We start from the raw sequence: 18,102 nt of genomic DNA on the forward strand, positions 1-18,102 counted from the left end.
GGTGGTGGTGGTGGTGGTGTAGCATCTATCTACTGGGTGGTGGTGGTGGTGTGTAGCATCTATATACTGGGTGGTGGTGGTGGTGGTGGTGTGTAGCATCTATCTACTGGGTGGTGGTGGTGTGTAGCATCTATCTGGGTGGGGTGGTGGTGTGTAGCATCTATACCGGGGGTGGTGGTGGTGGTGTGTAGCATCTATCTACTGGGTGGTGGTGGTGGTGTGTAGCATCTATCTACCTGGGGGTGGTGGTGGTGTGTAGCATCTATCTACTGGGTGGTGGTGGTGGTGTGTAGCATCTATCTACTGGGTGGTGGTGGTGGTGTGTAGCATCTATCTACTGGGTGGTGGTGGTGTGTAGCATCTATCTACTGGGTGGTGGTGGTGTGTAGCATCTATCTACTGGGTGGTGGTGGTGGTGTGTAGCATCTATCTACTGGGGGTGGTGGTGGTGTGTAGCATCTATCTACTGGGGGTGGTGGTGGTGGTGTGTAGCATCTATCTACTGGGTGGTGGTGGTGGTGGTGTGTAGCATCTATCTACTGGGGGTGGTGGTGGTGTGTAGCATCTATCTACTGGGGGTGGTGGTGGTGGTGTGTAGCATCTATCTACTGGGTGGTGGGTGGTGGTGTGTAGCATCTGTAGCATCTATATACTGGGTGGTGGTGGTGTGCAGCATCTATATACTGGGTGGTGGTGGTGGTGGTGTGTAGCATCTATCTACTGGGTGGTGGTGGTGTGTAGCATCTATCTACTGGGTGGTGGTGGTGTGTAGCATCTATCTACTGGGTGGGTGGTGGCATCTATATACTGGGTGGTGGTGTGTGTATCATCTATATACTGGGTGGTGGTGGTGTGTAGCATCTATCTACTGGGTGGGTGGTGGTGTGTAGCATCTATCTGGGGGTGGTGGGTGTAGCATCTATGTACTGGGTGGTGGTAGCATCTATCTACTGGGTGGTGGTGGTGGTGTGTAGCATCTATCTACTGGGTGGTGGTGGGTGGTGTGTAGCATCTATCTACTGGGTGGTGGTGGTGTGTAGCATCTATCTACTGGGTGGTGGTGGGTGTGTAGCATCTATACTGGGGGTGGTGGTGTGTAGCATCTATCTACTGGTGGGGTGGTGGTGTGTAGCATCTATCTACTGGGGGTGGTGGTGGTGGTGTGTAGCATCTATCTACTGGGTGGTGGTGGTGTGTAGCATCTATCTACTGGGTGGTGGTGGTGGTGTGTAGCATCTATATACTGGGTGGTGGTGGTGTGTAGCATCTATATACTGGGTGGTGGTGGTGGTGTGTAGCATCTATCTACTGGGTGGTGGTGGTGGTGTGTAGCATCTATCTACTGGGTGGTGGTGGTGGTGTGTAGCATCTATCTACTGGGTGGTGGTGGTGGTGGTGTGTAGCATCTATCTACTGGGTGGGTGGTGGTGGTGTGTAGCATCTATCTACTGGGTGGTGGTGGTGGTGTGTAGCATCTATCTACTGGGTGGTGGTGGTGGTGTGTAGCATCTATACTGGGTGGGTGGGGTGGTGGGTGGTGGGTGTGTAGCATCTATACTGGGTGGGTGGTGGTGGTGTGTAGCATCTATCTACTGGGTGGTGGTGGTGGTGTGTAGCATCTATATACTGGGTGGTGGTGGTGTGTAGCATCTATCTACTGGGTGGTGGTGGTGGTGGTGGTGTGTAGCATCTATCTACTGGGTGGTGGTGGGTGTGGCATCTATCTACTGGGTGGTGGTGTGTAGCATCTATCTACTGGGTGGTGGTGGTGGTGGTGTGTAGCATCTATCTACTGGTGGTGGTGGTGGTGGTGGTGTGTGCATGGTGGTGGTGGTGTGGCATCCATGGTGGCAGCATCATCTACTGGGTGGTGGTGGTGGTGTGTAGCATCTATCTACTGGGTGGTGGTGGTGGTGTGTAGCATCTATCTACTGGGTGGTGGTGGTGTGTAGCATCTATCTACTGGGGGGGTGGTGGTGGTGTGTAGCATCTATCTACTGGGTGGTGGTGGGTGGCATCATATATACTGGGTGGTGGTGTGTAGCATCTATATACTGGGGGTGGTGGTGGTGTGTAGCATCTATCTACTGGGTGGTGGTGGTGGTGTGTAGCATCTATATACTGGGTGGTGGTGGTGTGTAGCATCTATATACTGTGGTGGTGGTGGTGTGTAGCATCTATATACTGGGTGGTGGTGGGTGGTGGTGGTGTGTAGCATCTATCTACTGGGTGGTGGTGGTGGTGTGTAGCATCTATATACTGGGTGGTGGTGGTGTGGTGGGTGTGTAGCATCTATATACTGGGTGGTGGTGGTGGTGTGTAGCATCTATATACTGGGTGGTGGGTGGTGTAGCATCATGGTGGTGTGTAGCATCTATCTACTGGGTGGTGGTGGTGGTGTGTAGCATCTATCTACTGGGGTGGTGGTGGTGGTGTGTAGCATCTATCTACTGGGTGGTGGTGTGTAGCATCTATCTACTGGGTGGTGGTGGTGTGTAGCATACTGGGTGGTGGTGGTGTGTAGCATCTACTGGGTGGTGGTGGTGTGTAGCATCTATCTACTGGGTGGTGGTGGTGGTGTGTAGCATCTATCTACTGGGGGTGGTGGTGGTGTGTAGCATCTATATACTGGGTGGTGGTGGTGTGTAGCATCTATCTACTGGGTGGTGGTGGTGGTGGTACTGGGTGGTGGTGGTGTGTAGCATCTATATACTGGGGGTGGTGGTGGTGGTGTGTAGCATCTATATACTGGGTGGTGGTGTGTAGCATCTATATACTGGGTGGTGGTGGTGGTGTGTAGCATCTATCTACTGGGTGGTGGTGGTAGCATCTATCTACTGGGGGTGGTGGTGGTGTGTAGCATCTATCTACTGGGTGGTGGTGGTGTGTAGCATCTATCTACTGGGGTGGTGGTGGTGTGTAGCATCTATATACTGGGTGGTGGTGGGTGTGTAGCATCTATATACTGGGTGGTGGTGTGTAGCATCTATCTACTGGGTGGTGGTGGTGTGCATCATCTATATACTGGGTGGTGGTGGTGGTGTGTAGCATCTATCTACTGGGTGGTGGTGGTGTGTAGCATCTATCTACTGGTGGTGGTGGTGTGTAGCATCTATCTACTGGGTGGTGGTGGTGGTGGTGTGTAGCATCTATATACTGGGTGGTGGTGGTGGTGGTGTGTAGCATCTATCTACTGGGTGGTGGTGGTGGTGTGTAGCATCTATATACTGGGTGGGTGGTGGGTGGTGGTGTGTAGCATCTATATACTGGGTGGTGGTGGTGTGGTGGTGGTGGTGGTGTGTAGCATCTATCTACTGGGTGGTGGTGGTGTGTGTAGCATCTATCTACTGGGTGGTGGTGGTGTGTAGCATCTATATACTGGGTGGTGGTGGTGTAGTGGGTGGTGGTGGTGTGTAGCATCTATATACTGGTGGTGGTGGTGGTGGTGGTGTGTAGCATCTATCTACTGGGTGGTGGTGGTGGTGTGTAGCATCTATCTACTGGGTGGTGGTGGTGGTGTGTAGCATCTATCTACTGGGTGGTGGTGGTGGTGTGTAGCATCTATCTGGGTGGTGGTGGTGGTGGGTGGTGGGTGTGTAGCATCTATCTACTGGGTGGTGGTGGTGTGTAGCATCTATCTACTGGGTGGTGGTGGTGTGTAGCATCTATCTACTGGGTGGTGGTGGTGGTGTGTAGCATCTATCTACTGGGTGGTGGTGGTGTGTAGCATCTATCTACTGGTGGTGGTGTGTAGCATCTATCTACTGGGTGGGGTGGTGGTGTGTAGCATCTATCTACTGGGGGGGTGGTGGTGTGTAGCATCTATCTACTGGGGGTGGTGGTGTGTAGCATCTATATACTGGTGGTGGTGGTGGTGTGTAGCATCTATATACTGGGTGGTGGTGGTGGTGTGTAGCATCTATCTACTGGGTGGTGGTGGTGGTGTGTAGCATCTATCTACTGGGTGGTGGTGGTGGTGTGTAGCATCATATACTGGGTGGTGGTGGTGGGGCATCTATCTACTGGTGGTGGTGTAGCATCTATCTACTGGGTGGTGGTGGTGGTGGTGTGTAGCATCTATCTACTGGGTGGTGGTGGTGGTGTGTAGCATCTATCTACTGGGTGGTGGTGGTGGTGTGTAGCATCTATATACTGGGTGGTGGTGGTGGTGGTGTGTAGCATCTATCTACTGGGTGGTGGTGGTGGTGGTGTGTAGCATCTATATACTGGGTGGTGGTGGGTGTAGCATCTATATACTGGGTGGTGGTGTGTAGCATCTAGCATATACTGGGGGTGGTGGTGTGTAGCATCTATCTACTGGTGGTGGTGGTGTGTAGCATCTATATACTGGGGGTGGTGGTGTGTAGCATCTATATACTGGGTGGTGGTGTGTAGCATCTATCTACTGGGTGGTGGTGGTGTGTAGCATCTATATACTGGGGGTGGTGGTGTGTAGCATCTATCTACTGGGGGTGGTGGTGGTGTGTAGCATCTATCTACTGGGTGGTGGTGGTGTGTAGCATCTATCTACTGGGTGGTGGTGGTGTGTAGCATCTATCTACTGGGTGGTGGTGGTGGTGTGTAGCATCTATCTACTGGGTGGTGGTGTGTAGCATCTATCTACTGGGTGGTGGTGTGTAGCATCTATCTACTGGGTGGTGGTGGTGTGTAGCATCTATCTACTGGGTGGTGGTGGTGTGTAGCATCTATCTACTGGGTGGTGGTGGTGTGTAGCATCTATCTACTGGTGGTGGTGGTGGTGTGTAGCATCTATCTACTGGGTGGCATCTATCTACTGGGTGGTGGTGTGTAGCATCTATCTACTGGGTGGTGGGTGTGTAGCATCTATCTACTGGGTGGTGGTGGTGTGTAGCATCTATCTACTGGGTGGTGGTGGTGGTGGTGGTGGTGTGTAGCATCTATCTACTGGGTGGTGGTGGTGGTAGCATCATCTATCTACTGGGTGGTGGTGGTGTGTAGCATCTATCTACTGGGTGGTGGTGGTGGTGTGTAGCATCTATATACTGGGTGGGTGGTGGTGTGTAGCATCTATCTACTGGGGTGGTGGTGGTGGTGGTGGTGTGTAGCATCTATCTACTGGGTGGTGGTGGTGTGTAGCATCTATCTACTGGGTGGTGGTGGTGGTGTGTAGCATCTATCTACTGGGGGTGGTGGTGGTGTGTAGCATCTATCTACTGGGTGGTGGTGGTGTGTAGCATCTATCTACTGGGTGGTGGTGGTGGTGGTGGTGTGTAGCATCTATCTACTGGGTGGTGGTGGTGTGTAGCATCTATCTACTGGGTGGTGGTGGTGGTGTGTAGCATCTATCTACTGGGTGGTGGTGTGTAGCATCTATCTACTGGTGGTGGTGGTGTGTAGCATCTATCTACTGGGTGGTGGTGGTGGTGTGTAGCATCTATCTACTGGGTGGTGTAGCATCTATCTACTGGGTGGTGGTGGTAGGTGTGTAGCATCTATCTACTGGGTGGTGGTGGTGGTGGTGTGCAGCATCTATGGTGGTGTGGCATCTATCTACTGGGTGGTGGTGGTGTGTAGCATCTATCTACTGGGTGGTGGTGGTGGTGTGTAGCATCTATCTACTGGGTGGTGGTGGTGGTGTGTAGCATCTATCTACTGGGTGGTGGTGGTGGTGTGTAGCATCTATACTGGGTGGTGGTGGTGGTGGTGGTGGTGTGTAGCATCTATCTACTGGGTGGTGGGTGGTGGTGGTGTGTAGCATCTATCTACTGGGTGGGGTGGTGGTGGTGGTGTGTAGCATCTATCTACTGGGTGGTGGTGGTGGTGGTGTGTAGCATCTATCTACTGGGTGGTGGTGGTGGTGTGTAGCATCTATCTACTGGGTGGTGGTGGTGGTGTGTAGCATCTATCTACTGGGTGGTGGTGGTGGTGGTGTGTAGCATCTATCTACTGGGTGGTGGTGGTGTGTAGCATCTATCTACTGGGTGGTGGTGGTGTGTAGCATCTATCACTGGTGGGGTGGTGGTGGTGGTGTGTAGCATCTATCTACTGGGTGGTGGTGGTGGTGTGTAGCATCTATCTACTGGGTGGTGGTGGTGGTGTGTAGCATCTATCTACTGGGTGGTGGTGGTGGTGTGTAGCATCTATCTACTGGGTGGTGGTGGTGGTGTGTAGCATCTATCTACTGGGTGGTGGTGGTGGGTGGTGGTGGTGTGTAGCATCTATCTACTGGGTGGTGGTGGTGGTGTGTAGCATCTATCTACTGGTGGTGGTGGTGGTGGTGGTGGTGTGTAGCATCTATCTACTGGGGGTGGTGGTGGTGGTGGTGTGTAGCATCTATCTACTGGGTGGTGGTGGTGTGTAGCATCTATCTACTGGGTGGTGGTGGTGGTGTGTAGCATCTATCTACTGGGTGGTGGTGGTGGTGTGTAGCATCTATCTACTGGGTGGTGGTGGTGGTGTGTAGCATCTATCTACTGGGTGGTGGTGGTACTGGTGGTGGTGGTGTGTAGCATCTATCTACTGGGTGGTGGTGGTGTGTGTAGCATAGCATCTATCTACTGGTGGTGGTGGTGTGTAGCATCTATCTACTGTGGTGGTGGTGTGTAGCATCTATCTACTGGTGGTGGTGGTGGTGTGTAGCATCTATCTACTGGGTGGTGGTGGTGTGTAGCATCTATACTGGGTGGTGGTGTGTAGCATCTATCTACTGGGTGGTGGTGGTGTGTAGCATCTATCTACTGGGTGGTGGTGGTGTGTAGCATCTATCTACTGGGTGGTGGTGGTGTGTAGCATCTATCTACTGGGTGGTGGTGGTGTGTAGCATCTATCTACTGGGTGGTGGTGGTGGTGTGTAGCATCTATCTACTGGGTGGTGGGGTGGTGGTGGTGTGTAGCATCTATCTACTGGGTGGTGGTGGTGTGTAGCATCTATCTACTGGGGGGTGGTGGTGGTGTGTAGCATCTATCTACTGGGGGTGGTGGTGGTGGTGGTGTGTAGCATCTATCTACTGGGTGGTGGTGGTGTGTAGCATCTATCTACTGGGTGGGGTGGTGGTGGTGTGTAGCATCTATCTACTGGGTGGTGGTGGTGTGTAGCATCTATCTACCGGGTGGTGGTGGTGGTGGTGTGTAGCATCTATATACTGGGTGGTGGTGGTGGTGGTGTGTAGCATCTATCTACTGGGTGGTGGTGGTGTGTAGCATCTATCTACTGGGTGGTGGTGGTGTGTAGCATCTATCTACTGGGTGGTGGTGGTGGTGTGTAGCATCTATCTACTGGGTGGTGGTGGTGGTGTGTAGCATCTATCTACTGGGTGGTGGTGTGTAGCATCTATCTACTGGGTGGTGGTGGTGTGTAGCATCTATCTACTGGGTGGTGGTGGTGGTGTGTAGCATCTATCTGGGTGGTGGTACTGGGTGGTGGTGGTGGTGTGTAGCATCTATCTACTGGGGTGGTGGTGGTGTGTAGCATCTATCTACTGGGTGGTGGTGGTGGTGTGTAGCATCTATCTACTGTGGTGGTGGTGGTGTGTAGCATCTATCTACTGGGTGGTGGTGGTGGTGTGTAGCATCTATCTACTGGGTGGTGGTGGTGTGTAGCATCTATCTACTGGGTGGTGGTGGTGGTGTGTAGCATCTATCTACTGGGTGGTGGTGGTGTGTAGCATCTATCTACTGGGTGGTGGTGGTGGTGGTGGTGGTGGTGTGTAGCATCTATACTGGGTGGTGGTGGTGTGTAGCATCTATCTACTGGGTGGTGGTGGTGTGTAGCATCTATCTACTGGGGGTGGTGGTAGCATCTATCTACTGGGTGGTGGTGGTGTGTAGCATCTATCTACTGGGTGGTGGTGGTGGTGTGTAGCATCTATCTACTGGGTGGTGGTGGTGGTGTGTAGCATCTATCTACTGGGTGGTGGTGGTGGTGTGTAGCATCTATCTACTGGGTGGTGGTGGTGGTGTGTAGCATCTATCTACTGGGTGGTGGTGGTGGTGTGTAGCATCTATCTACTGGGTGGTGGTGGTGGGTGTGTAGCATCTATCTACTGGGTGGTGGTGGTGGTGTGTAGCATCTATCTACTGGGTGGTGGTGGTGTGTAGCATCTATCTACTGGGTGGTGGTGTGTAGCATCTATCTACTGGGTGGTGGTGTGTAGCATCTATCTACTGGGTGGTGGTGTGTAGCATCTATCTACTGGGTGGTGGTGGTGGTGTAGCATCTATCTACTGGGTGGTGGTGGTGGTGTGTAGCATCTATCTACTGGGGGTGGTGGTGGTGGTGGTGTGTAGCATCTATATACTGGGTGGTGGTGGTGGTGTGTAGCATCTATATACTGGGTGGTGGTGGTGGTGTAGCATCTATATCTACTGGGTGGTGGTGGTGTGTAGCATCTATCTACTGGGTGGTGGTGGTGGTGTAGCATCTATCTACTGGGTGGTGGTGGTGGTGTGTAGCATCTATCTACTGGGTGGTGGTGGTGTGTAGCATCTATCTACTGGGGTGGTGGTGGTGGTGTGTAGCATCTATATACTGGGTGGTGGTGGTGTGTAGCATCTATCTACTGGGTGGTGGTGTGTAGCATCTATCTACTGGGTGGTGGTGGTGGTGTGTAGCATCTATATACTGGGTGGTGGTGGTGGTGGTGGTGGTGTAGCATCTATCTACTGTGGTGGTGGTGTGTAGCATCTATCTACTGGGTGGTGGTGTGTAGCATCTATCTACTGGGTGGTGGTGTGTAGCATCTATCTACTGGGTGGTGGTGGTGTGTAGCATCTATCTACTGGGTGGTGGTGGTGGTGGTGTGTAGCATCTATCTACTGGGTGGTGGTGTGTAGCATCTATATACTGTGGTGGTGGTGTGTAGCATCTATCTACTGGGTGGTGGTGGTGGTGTGTAGCATCTATCTACTGGGTGGTGGTGTGTAGCATCTATCTACTGGGTGGTGGTGGTGTGTAGCATCTATCTACTGGGTGGTGGTGTGTAGCATCTATCTACTGGGTGGTGGTGTGTAGCATCTATCTACTGGGTGGTGGTGGTGGTGTGTAGCATCTATCTACTGGTGGTGGTGTGTAGGTGGTGGTGTGTAGCATCTATATACTGGGTGGTGGTGGTGGTGTGTAGCATCTATATACTGGGTGGTGGTGGTGGTGTGTAGCATCTATATACTGGGTGGTGGTGGTGTGTAGCATCTATCTACTGGGGGTGGTGGTGGTGGTGTGTAGCATCTATCTACTGGGTGGTGGTGTGTAGCATCTATCTACTGGGTGGTGGTGGTGGTGTGTAGCATCTATCTACTGGGTGGTGGTGGTGGTGTGTAGCATCTATCTGGGTGGTGGTGTGGTGGTGGTGTGTAGCATCTATCTACTGGGGGTGGTGGTGTGTAGCATCTATCTACTGGGTGGTGGTGGTGGTGGTGTGTAGCATCTATCTACTGGGTGGTGGTGTGTAGCATCTATCTACTGGGTGGTGGTGGTGGGTGTGTAGCATCTATCTACTGGGTGGTGGGTGGTGGTGTGTAGCATCTATCTACTGGGTGGTGGTGTGTAGCATCTATCTACTGGGTGGTGGTGTGTAGCATCTATACTGGGTGGTGGTGGTGTGTAGCATCTATCTACTGGTGGTGGTGTGTAGCATCTATCTACTGGGTGGTGGTGGTGTAGCATCTATCTACTGGGTGGTGGTGGTGTGTAGCATCTATCTACTGGGTGGTGGTGGTGGTGTGTAGCATCTATCTACTGGGTGGTGGTGGTGTGTATCATCTATCTACTGGGTGGTGGTGTGTAGCATCTATCTACTGGTGGTGGTGGTGGTGTGTAGCATCTATCTACTGGGTGGTGGTGTGTGGTGGTGGTGTGTAGCATCTATCTACTGGGTGGTGGTGGTGGGTGGTGGTGTGTAGCATCTATCTACTGGGTGGTGGTGTGTAGCATCTATCTACTGGGTGGTGGTGGTGGTGTGTAGCATCTATCTACTGGGTGGTGGTGGTGGTGGTGTGTAGCATCTATCTACTGGGTGGTGGGTGGTGGTGGTGGTGTGTAGCATCTATCTACTGGGTGGTGGTGTGTAGCATCTATCTACTGGGTGGTGGTGGGTGGTGGTGGTGTGTAGCATCTATCTACTGGGGGTGGTGGTGGTGGTGGTGTGTAGCATCTATACTGGGTGGTGGTGGTGGTGGTGGTGTGTAGCATCTATCTACTGGGGTGGTGGTGGTGTGTAGCATCTATCTACTGGGTGGTGGTGGTGGTGTGCATCATCTATCTACTGGGTGGTGGTGTGTGCATCTATCTACTGGGTGGTGGTGGTGGTGTGTAGCATCTATCTACTGGGTGGTGGTGGTGGTGTGTAGCATCTATCTACTGGGTGGTGGTTGGTGTGGGTGGTGGCATCATCTATCTACTGGGTGGTGGTGGTGGTGTGTAGCATCTATCTACTGGGGGTGGTGGTGGTGGTGTGTAGCATCTATCTACTGGGTGGTGGTGGTGGTGTGTATCATCTATCTACTGGGGGTGGTGGTGTGTATCATCTATCTACTGTGGTGGTGGTGGTGGTGGTGTGTAGCATCTATCTACTGGGTGGTGGTGGTGTGTATCATCTATCTACTGGGTGGTGGTGGTGGTGGTGTAGCATCTATCTACTGGGTGGTGGTGGTGTGTATCATCTATCTACTGGGTGGTGGTGGTGGTGGTGTGTATCATCTATCTACTGGGTGGTGGTGGTGGTGTGTAGCATCTATCTACTGGTGGTGGTGGTGTGTAGCATCTATCTACTGGGTGGTGGTGTGTGGTGGTGGTGGTGGTGGTGTGTAGCATCTATATACTGGGTGGTGGTGGTGGTGTGTAGCATCTATCTACTGGTGGTGGTGGTGGTGTGTAGCATCTATCTACTGGGTGGTGGTGGTGGTGGTGAGCATCTATCTACTGGGTGGTGGTGGTGGGTGGGTGGCATCTATGGTGGTGGTGTGTAGCATCTATCTACTGGGTGGGGTGGTGTGGCATCTATATACTGGGTGGTGTGGGTGGTGGTGTGTATCATCTATCTACTGGGTGGTGGTGTGTATCATCTATCTACTGGGTGGTGGTGTGTAGCATCTATCTACTGGGTGGTGGTGTGTAGCATCTATCTACTGGGTGGTGGTGTTAACAACCCAAACATCCGTCATGTTGTAACAAAAAAGTGATAAACAAAAAAATATATAAAATAAGCTTTGCACACTCTTGGCATTCTCTCAACCAGTTTCACCTGGGATGTTTTTCCAACAGTCTTAAATGAGTTCCCACATATGCTGAGCATTTGTTGGCTGCTTTTCTTTCACTCTGCGGTCCAACTCATCCTAAACCATCTCACTCGGGTTGAAACCAGGTCATCTTGCAGCAGCTCTCCATCACTCTGTAGTCAAAATAAAGAAAAAGCCTGTCATGAATAAAGTAGGTATGCCCAAACCTTTGACGTTGTACTGTATATATACAATACCAGTGAAGTTTGGACACACCTACTCTTTCCAGAGTGTTTCTCTATTTTTACTATTTTCTACATTGTAGAAAAACAGTGAAGACATAGGTGTTTACATGTCATAATAATGATGTACCGTTCTAGTAACAACCCAACAATTAGTCATTATCGCAGGTAAAGGGAACTAAACGCTAGACGACACAGGCGTGTTTAAAAGAGAGTGGCTAATATACACGAAAGCGTCTCTATTGTGCTACTGTGTTCATGTCCTAGCAGCCTTTTAAATATGAGGTTGGAAAATATTTAAGAATATATGGAAATATTCTTGTCAAGACGAGGAGAGTTGAAGAAGAAAGTATAATTACAAAGATCACCTGTCTCGTTCAAAAGTCTGTTGAAAGTCTCTCAGAGGAGGACAAATCTGTTCTGTTTGAGCTACAACACAAGTTGGATGATATGTATAAACTGAAAGCAGAGGAAGCCTTTGTCAGATCTGGGAAGAAGTGGCTGGAGGAGGATGAACAAAATTCATCTTGTTTTTTTTTCAGGTTAGAAAAAGACCACTCTTAAAAAATAATACAATTCAACAATTAAATATTAATGGTCTCATCACAGACGATCCCAAATTAGTCTCTAACTTTAGTTCCAACTTCCACAGGAATTTATATACACTGCTCAAAAAAATAAAGGGAACACTAAAATAACATTCATCTGAATGAATGAAATATTCTTATTAAATACTTTTTTCTTTACATAGTTGAATGTGCTGACAACAAAATCACATAAAAATGATCAATGGAAATCAAATTTATCAACCCATGGAGGTCTGGATTTTGAGTGACACTCAAAATTAAAGTGGAAAACCACACTACAGGCTGATCCAACTTTGATGTAATGTCCTTAAAACAAGTCAAAATGAGGCTCAGTAGTGTGTGTGGCCTCCACGTGCCTGTATGACCTCCCTACAACGCCTGGGCATGCTCCTGATGAGGTGGCGGATGGTCTCCTGAGGGATCTCCTCCCAGACCTGGACTAAAGCATCCGCCAACTCCTGGACAGTGTGTGGTGCAACGTGGCGTTAGTGGATGGAGCGAGACATGATGTCGAAGATGTGCTCAATTGGATTAAGGTCTGGGGAACGGGCTGGCAAGTTCATAGCATCAATGCCTTCCTCTTGCAGGAACTGCTGACACACTCCAGCCACATGAGGTCTAGCATTGTCTTGCATTCGGAGGAACCCAGGGCCAACCGCACCAGCATATGGTCTCACAAGGGGTCTGAGGATCTCATCTCGGTACCTAATTGCAGTCAGGCTACCTCTGGTGAGCACATGGAGGGCTGTGCGGCTCCCTAAAGAAATGCCACCCCACACCATGATTGACCCACCGCCAAACCGGTCATGCTGGAGGATGTTGCAGGCAGCAGAATGTTCTCCACGGTGTCTCCAGACTCTGTCACGTGTGCTCAGTGTGAACCTGCTTTCATCTGTGAAGAGCACAGGGCGCCTGTGGCGAATTTGTCAATCTTGGTGTTCTCTGGCAAATGCCAAACATCCTGCACGGTTTTGGGCTGTAAGCACAACCCCCACCTGTGGACGTCGGGCCCTCATACCACCCGCATGGAGCCTGTTTCTGACTGTTTGAGGAGACACATGCACATTTGTGGCCTGCTGGAGGTCATTTTGCAGGGCTCTGGCAGTGCTCCTCCTGCTCGTCCTTGCACAAATGCGGAGATAGCGGTCTTGCTGCTGGGTTGTTGTCCTCCTACAGCCTCCTCCACGTCTCCTGATGTACTGGCCTGTCTCATGGTAGCGCCTCCATGCTCTGGACACTACGCTGACAGACACAGCAAACCTTCTTGCCACAGCTCGCATTGATGTGCCATCCTGGATGAGCTGCACTACCTGAGCCACTTGTGTGGGTTGTAGACTCCGTCTCATGCTACCACTAGAGTGAAAGCACCGCCAGCATTCAAAAGTGACCAAAACATCAGCCAGGAAGCATAGGAACTGAGAAGTGGTCTGTGGTCGCCACCTGCAGAACCACTCCTTTATTGGGGGTGTCTTGCTAATTGCCTATAATTTCCACCTGTTGTCTATTCCATTTGCACAACAGCATGTGAAATGTATTGTCAGTCAGTGTTGCTTCCTAAGTGGACAGTTTGATTTCACAGAAGTGTGATTGACTTGGAGTTACATTGTGTTGTTTAAGTGTTCCCTTTATTTTTTTGAGCAGTGTATTTTCCATACATTTCTATTGAATAATAAATCACCAGAATACGTTCTATACATATTGTCTGTACGTATACAAAATGCAGAGGTCAGAGGTCAGATAACAAGGTTTAGAACAAGTCCCTTCTGTTACAAACCAAATGCTGGACTAGAAACATGGGGTAATAATGTTGAGTTTATTTTTTCCAGTGGAGATTAGTTTATGAATTTCCTGGCTGGGCTGTGGGACAGTGGAGATTAGTTTATAAATTGCCTGGCTGGGCTGTGGGACAGTGGAGATTAGTTTATGAATTTCCTGGAAGGGCCGTGGGACAGTGGATGTGTAGGAATGATTAAACCTCATAGGAAGACAGTTTTATCATGTGGAGGTTTCATTCAGGTCTCTCTGTTTAACCAAATACTCTGTCTTTGGCAGGAGAGAGACCAGTCTGTCACTCTGACAGCAGTAAGAGTCCTTCAGAGGAACCAGACCCAGAGACTCCCAAACCAGTGAGACGACTCAACTGCTCCCAGTGTAATAAGAGTTTCAAGTTGTCATGGAACCTAAAAGAGCATGAGAGGGCACACACAGGAGACAAGCCTTTCCACTGCTCCCAGTGTGGAAAGAGATTTCCACGATCACAGAACCTAAAAATACATCAGAGGACACACACAGGAGAAAAGCCTTTTCTCTGCTCCCAGTGTGGAAAGTGTTTTACCCAGTTATGGAGCCTGAACAAACATAATCGAATACACACAGGAGAAAAGCCTTACCATTGTTCCCATTGTGGAAAGAAATTTAGGTTGTTAGATAAGCTGAAGGAGCATGAGAGGACACACACAGGAGAGAAACCTTACCATTGCTCCCTGTGTGAAAAGAGTTTTACCCAATTAGCTTACCGAAAAGAGCATGAAAGGAAACACACTGAAGAAAAGACTTACCAATGTTCCCAGTGTGGAAAGAGATTTTCACGATCACAGGAACTAAATTCACATGAGAGGACACACACAGGGAAGAAACTTCACCACTGCTCTCATTGTGAAAAGTGTTTTACGCAGTTAGGGAGCCTGAACAAACATAATAGAGTACACACAGGAGAAAAGCCTTACCCCTGTACCCATTGTGGAAAGAGATTTTCTAGATCACAGGACCAAAAATCACATGAGCGGACACACACTGGGGAGAAACCTTACCATTGTTCCCTATGCGGAAATGATTTTACCCATTTAGGGAGCCTAAACAAACATAAGAAGAGAATACACTCTGGAGTGAAGCCTTACTCATGTTCCCATTGCCTAATGAATTTCAGGTTGTTAAATAACCTTAAGGAGCATGAGAGGACACACACACATCTTACCATGGTCGCAGTGGAAAAGATTTGACCAATTTAGGGAAACTATAATATCATGAGAGGACACACACATCTTACCGTGGTCGCAGTGGAAAAGATTTGACCAATTTAGGGAAACTATAATATCATGAGAGGACACACACATCTTACCGTGGTCGCAGTGGAAAAGATTTGACCAATTTAGGGAAACTATAAGATCATGAGAGGACACACACATCTTACCATGGTCGCAGTGGAAAAGATTTGACCAATTTAGGGAAACTATATAAGATCATGAGAGGACACATGGGAGAAATCCCAGTTGTTCCCAGTGTGGAAAGAGTCTTACCCAGTTAGGGAACCTGAAAAGGAACACACACACACAGGGGAGGAAAAGCTCATCGTTTGGAAAGAGTTTTACCTAGTTAGGGAGCCTGAAAAGGAACATACACACACAGGGGAGGAAAAGCTCATCGTTTGGAAAGAGTTTTAGTTAGGGAACCTGATTGTGGAAAGACATCTTCCCAGAGGACCTGAAATCACATGATAGAATAGACAGTGTTCTGATGAGTCACTGTGTTCTGATGAGTCACCGTGTTCTGATGAGTCACCGTGTTCTGATGAGTCACCGTGTTCTGATGAGTCACCGTGTTCTGATGAGTCACTGTGTTCTGACTGATGTTTGACTGTTGTTTTATGCCACATTAAATCATATTGTTGATATGAAATCGTTCTCTAGAATAGAGGCCTGTTTTAGTGTCTGAGACAGGATTATGTCTAAAATCAGATTATAATTTTTTAATGTTTTTGTTGTTGTTTTTATTCTACACTTTGATAGATTGGACACATGTTAGAACCCTTAGATGTTAATGACATGATTTAGATATTTTAAGATGTAATTTATTAATTGCATACTGTGTGTATTTCTTGATTCTAACCTTAAAACCTCAGGAAATTTAGGGTTTTGGTTTCATCTAGTTCATTTGTGTTCTAGTCTCCAAGCTAAAGATGTATGAAAAATGTGGTGATGTTCTGATAACGTTGTTAACATGGAAAACATTCACGACCTCGTCCATGTTCCCATCAGTATTATTCCACCATGTTAGAGAGAGAACACAGGTGCTGACTGTTACACACATTTGATTAATGCAACATTTTTATCGGAATTAAAATGAAATTGATATTTTTTAACTGTGTTAGCCACTAGTGGACATTGATTATGTACATCGATGTACTTACAGAAATGAGCTCTTCTGAGTTTTGAAATTTGAATTTTGTAATACAGGTATGTTTATCCCCGTTTAACGTTTTTCAACAGAATCATTGGGATGAACACACCCCTGATCACCCACACACACAGTTCACTTTCATAGCAGCCACGTACAAACAGCATGACCCCTTTTCTCATGGTATAATTCTTACTCCCGTCTACGCGCTCTCCTCTTCTCACCTTTTCCCTTCATTTGTGGACTTCAGTGCACAACACATCAGCTCTATGTGACCAGGAGGAAAAAAACCAAACCACATCATAACCGCTACACACAGCCTATATCATTGTCACCATAATAGCTAAAGTAACGTTGTAGTCAACAAAACTAATAAGACAAATAAGTAGCTTTATAGTGCAATAAATTAGTAAAACCAAAAGCTTACCTTGACTTGGAAGAGTTCCAGTGTTGGATAGCCAGCTAGCTAACTTAGCATCCCTCTCTGTTGGATAGCCAGCTAGCTAACTTAGCATCCCTCTCTGTTGGATAGCCAGCTAGCTAACTTAGCATCCCTCTCTGTTGGATAGCCAGCTAGCTAACTTAGCATCCCTCTCTGTTGGATAGCCAGCTAGCTAACTTAGCATCCCTCTCTGTTAGCATCCCTCTCTGTTGGATAGCCAGCTAGCCAGCTAACTTAGCATCCCTCTCTGTTGGAGAGCCAGCTAGCTAACTTAGCATCCCTCTCTGTTGGATAGCCAGCTAGCTAACTTAGCATCCCTCTCTGTTGGATAGCCAGCTAGCTAACTTAGCATCCCTCTCTGTTGGATAGCCAGCTAGCTAACTTAGCATCCCTCTCTGTTGGATAGCCAGCTAGCTAACTTAGCATCCCTCTCTGTTGGATAGCCAGCTAGTTAACTTAGCATCCCTCTCTGTTTGAGCCGGGTGTCTGAGTAGGCTAAACTAGTAGGCTAAACTAGCTAGCTGCATTTTCTATTAAGTGAAAGTAAAAAACATACTATGAAATATAGCTAGTTTTCGCTTCTCCTTAATTTTTGAATAAATTATTTGTTAAAAAAATTTCAACTATTGTGTCTTTCTCTCTTTGAGTCAACTACTCACCATATTTTATGCACTGCAGTGTTAGCTACCTGTAGCTTATGCTTTCAGTACTAAATTCATTCTCTCATCCTTTGATTGGGTCAACAACATGTCAGTTAATGCTGCAAGAGCTCTGATATGTTGGAGGACGTCCTCCGGAAGTTGTCATAATTACTGTGTAAGTCTATGAAAGGGGGTGAAAACCATGAGCCTCCTAGGTTTTATATTGAAGCCAGTGTACCAAGAGGAGGACGGAAGCCAGCTGTCCTCCGGCTACACCATGCTGCTACCTTACAGAGTGCTGTTGAATCTACTGTAGACCTTCATTGATGGAGGTGTGTGGCGACCAATCAGGGGAGAGCTTGTCTGTAAATTGAATGGGTTTCAGGGTATTGAACAGGGGTGTGTTCAATTTGATTGAGTTTGTACTGAATAACACTATTACCAACATTTTCTTGTATGTTCTTGAACAGACTATGAGGTACAGTTTGGTTTGCTCCGGTGTGTGGCTAGAGTCTAAGGCATTTTGGTCCGTTTTCCACTACTGTCATAACTCTCCTGTGATGATCTGAAGGATCAGGATAGGATCAGGTTACAGTGGGTCTCTCGTAGAGGGGGAATGTCATGACTCTCCTGTGGCGATCTGAAGGATCAGGATACAGTGAATCTCTCTCGTAGAGGGGGGATGTCATGACTCTCCTGTGGCGATCTGAAGGATCAGGATACAGTGGGTCTCTCTCGTAGAGGGGGGATGTCATGACTCTCCTGTGATGATCTGAAGGATCAGGATACAGTGGGTCTCTCTCGTAGAGGGGGGAGAGCGGGAA

At 48.8% G+C, this 18,102-nt stretch overlaps 1 protein-coding gene across 2 annotated transcripts in view; it reads left to right on the plus strand.

The window, feature by feature from the left end:
* The window catches only part of LOC112229209 (zinc finger protein 771), a 42,529-nt gene that overhangs the window by 19,611 nt on the left and 4,816 nt on the right, over positions 1 to 18,102 (plus strand). The window contains exon 2 of one of the 2 annotated variants that reach the window (XM_042315663.1): positions 14,075 to 16,271. The exons of the other annotated variant lie outside the window; for it this stretch is intronic. Within the exon in view, the coding sequence (XP_042171597.1) occupies positions 14,075 to 15,021 (947 nt within the window). The 3' untranslated portion in view covers positions 15,022 to 16,271. Of the gene's footprint in view, positions 1 to 14,074; positions 16,272 to 18,102 lie in introns of those variants that run through there. 2 annotated transcript variants of the gene reach the window in all.

This window comes from Oncorhynchus tshawytscha, unplaced genomic scaffold, assembly GCF_018296145.1.
Source record: "Oncorhynchus tshawytscha isolate Ot180627B unplaced genomic scaffold, Otsh_v2.0 Un_contig_4119_pilon_pilon, whole genome shotgun sequence".
In the NCBI taxonomy this organism is placed as follows: domain Eukaryota; kingdom Metazoa; phylum Chordata; class Actinopteri; order Salmoniformes; family Salmonidae; genus Oncorhynchus; species Oncorhynchus tshawytscha.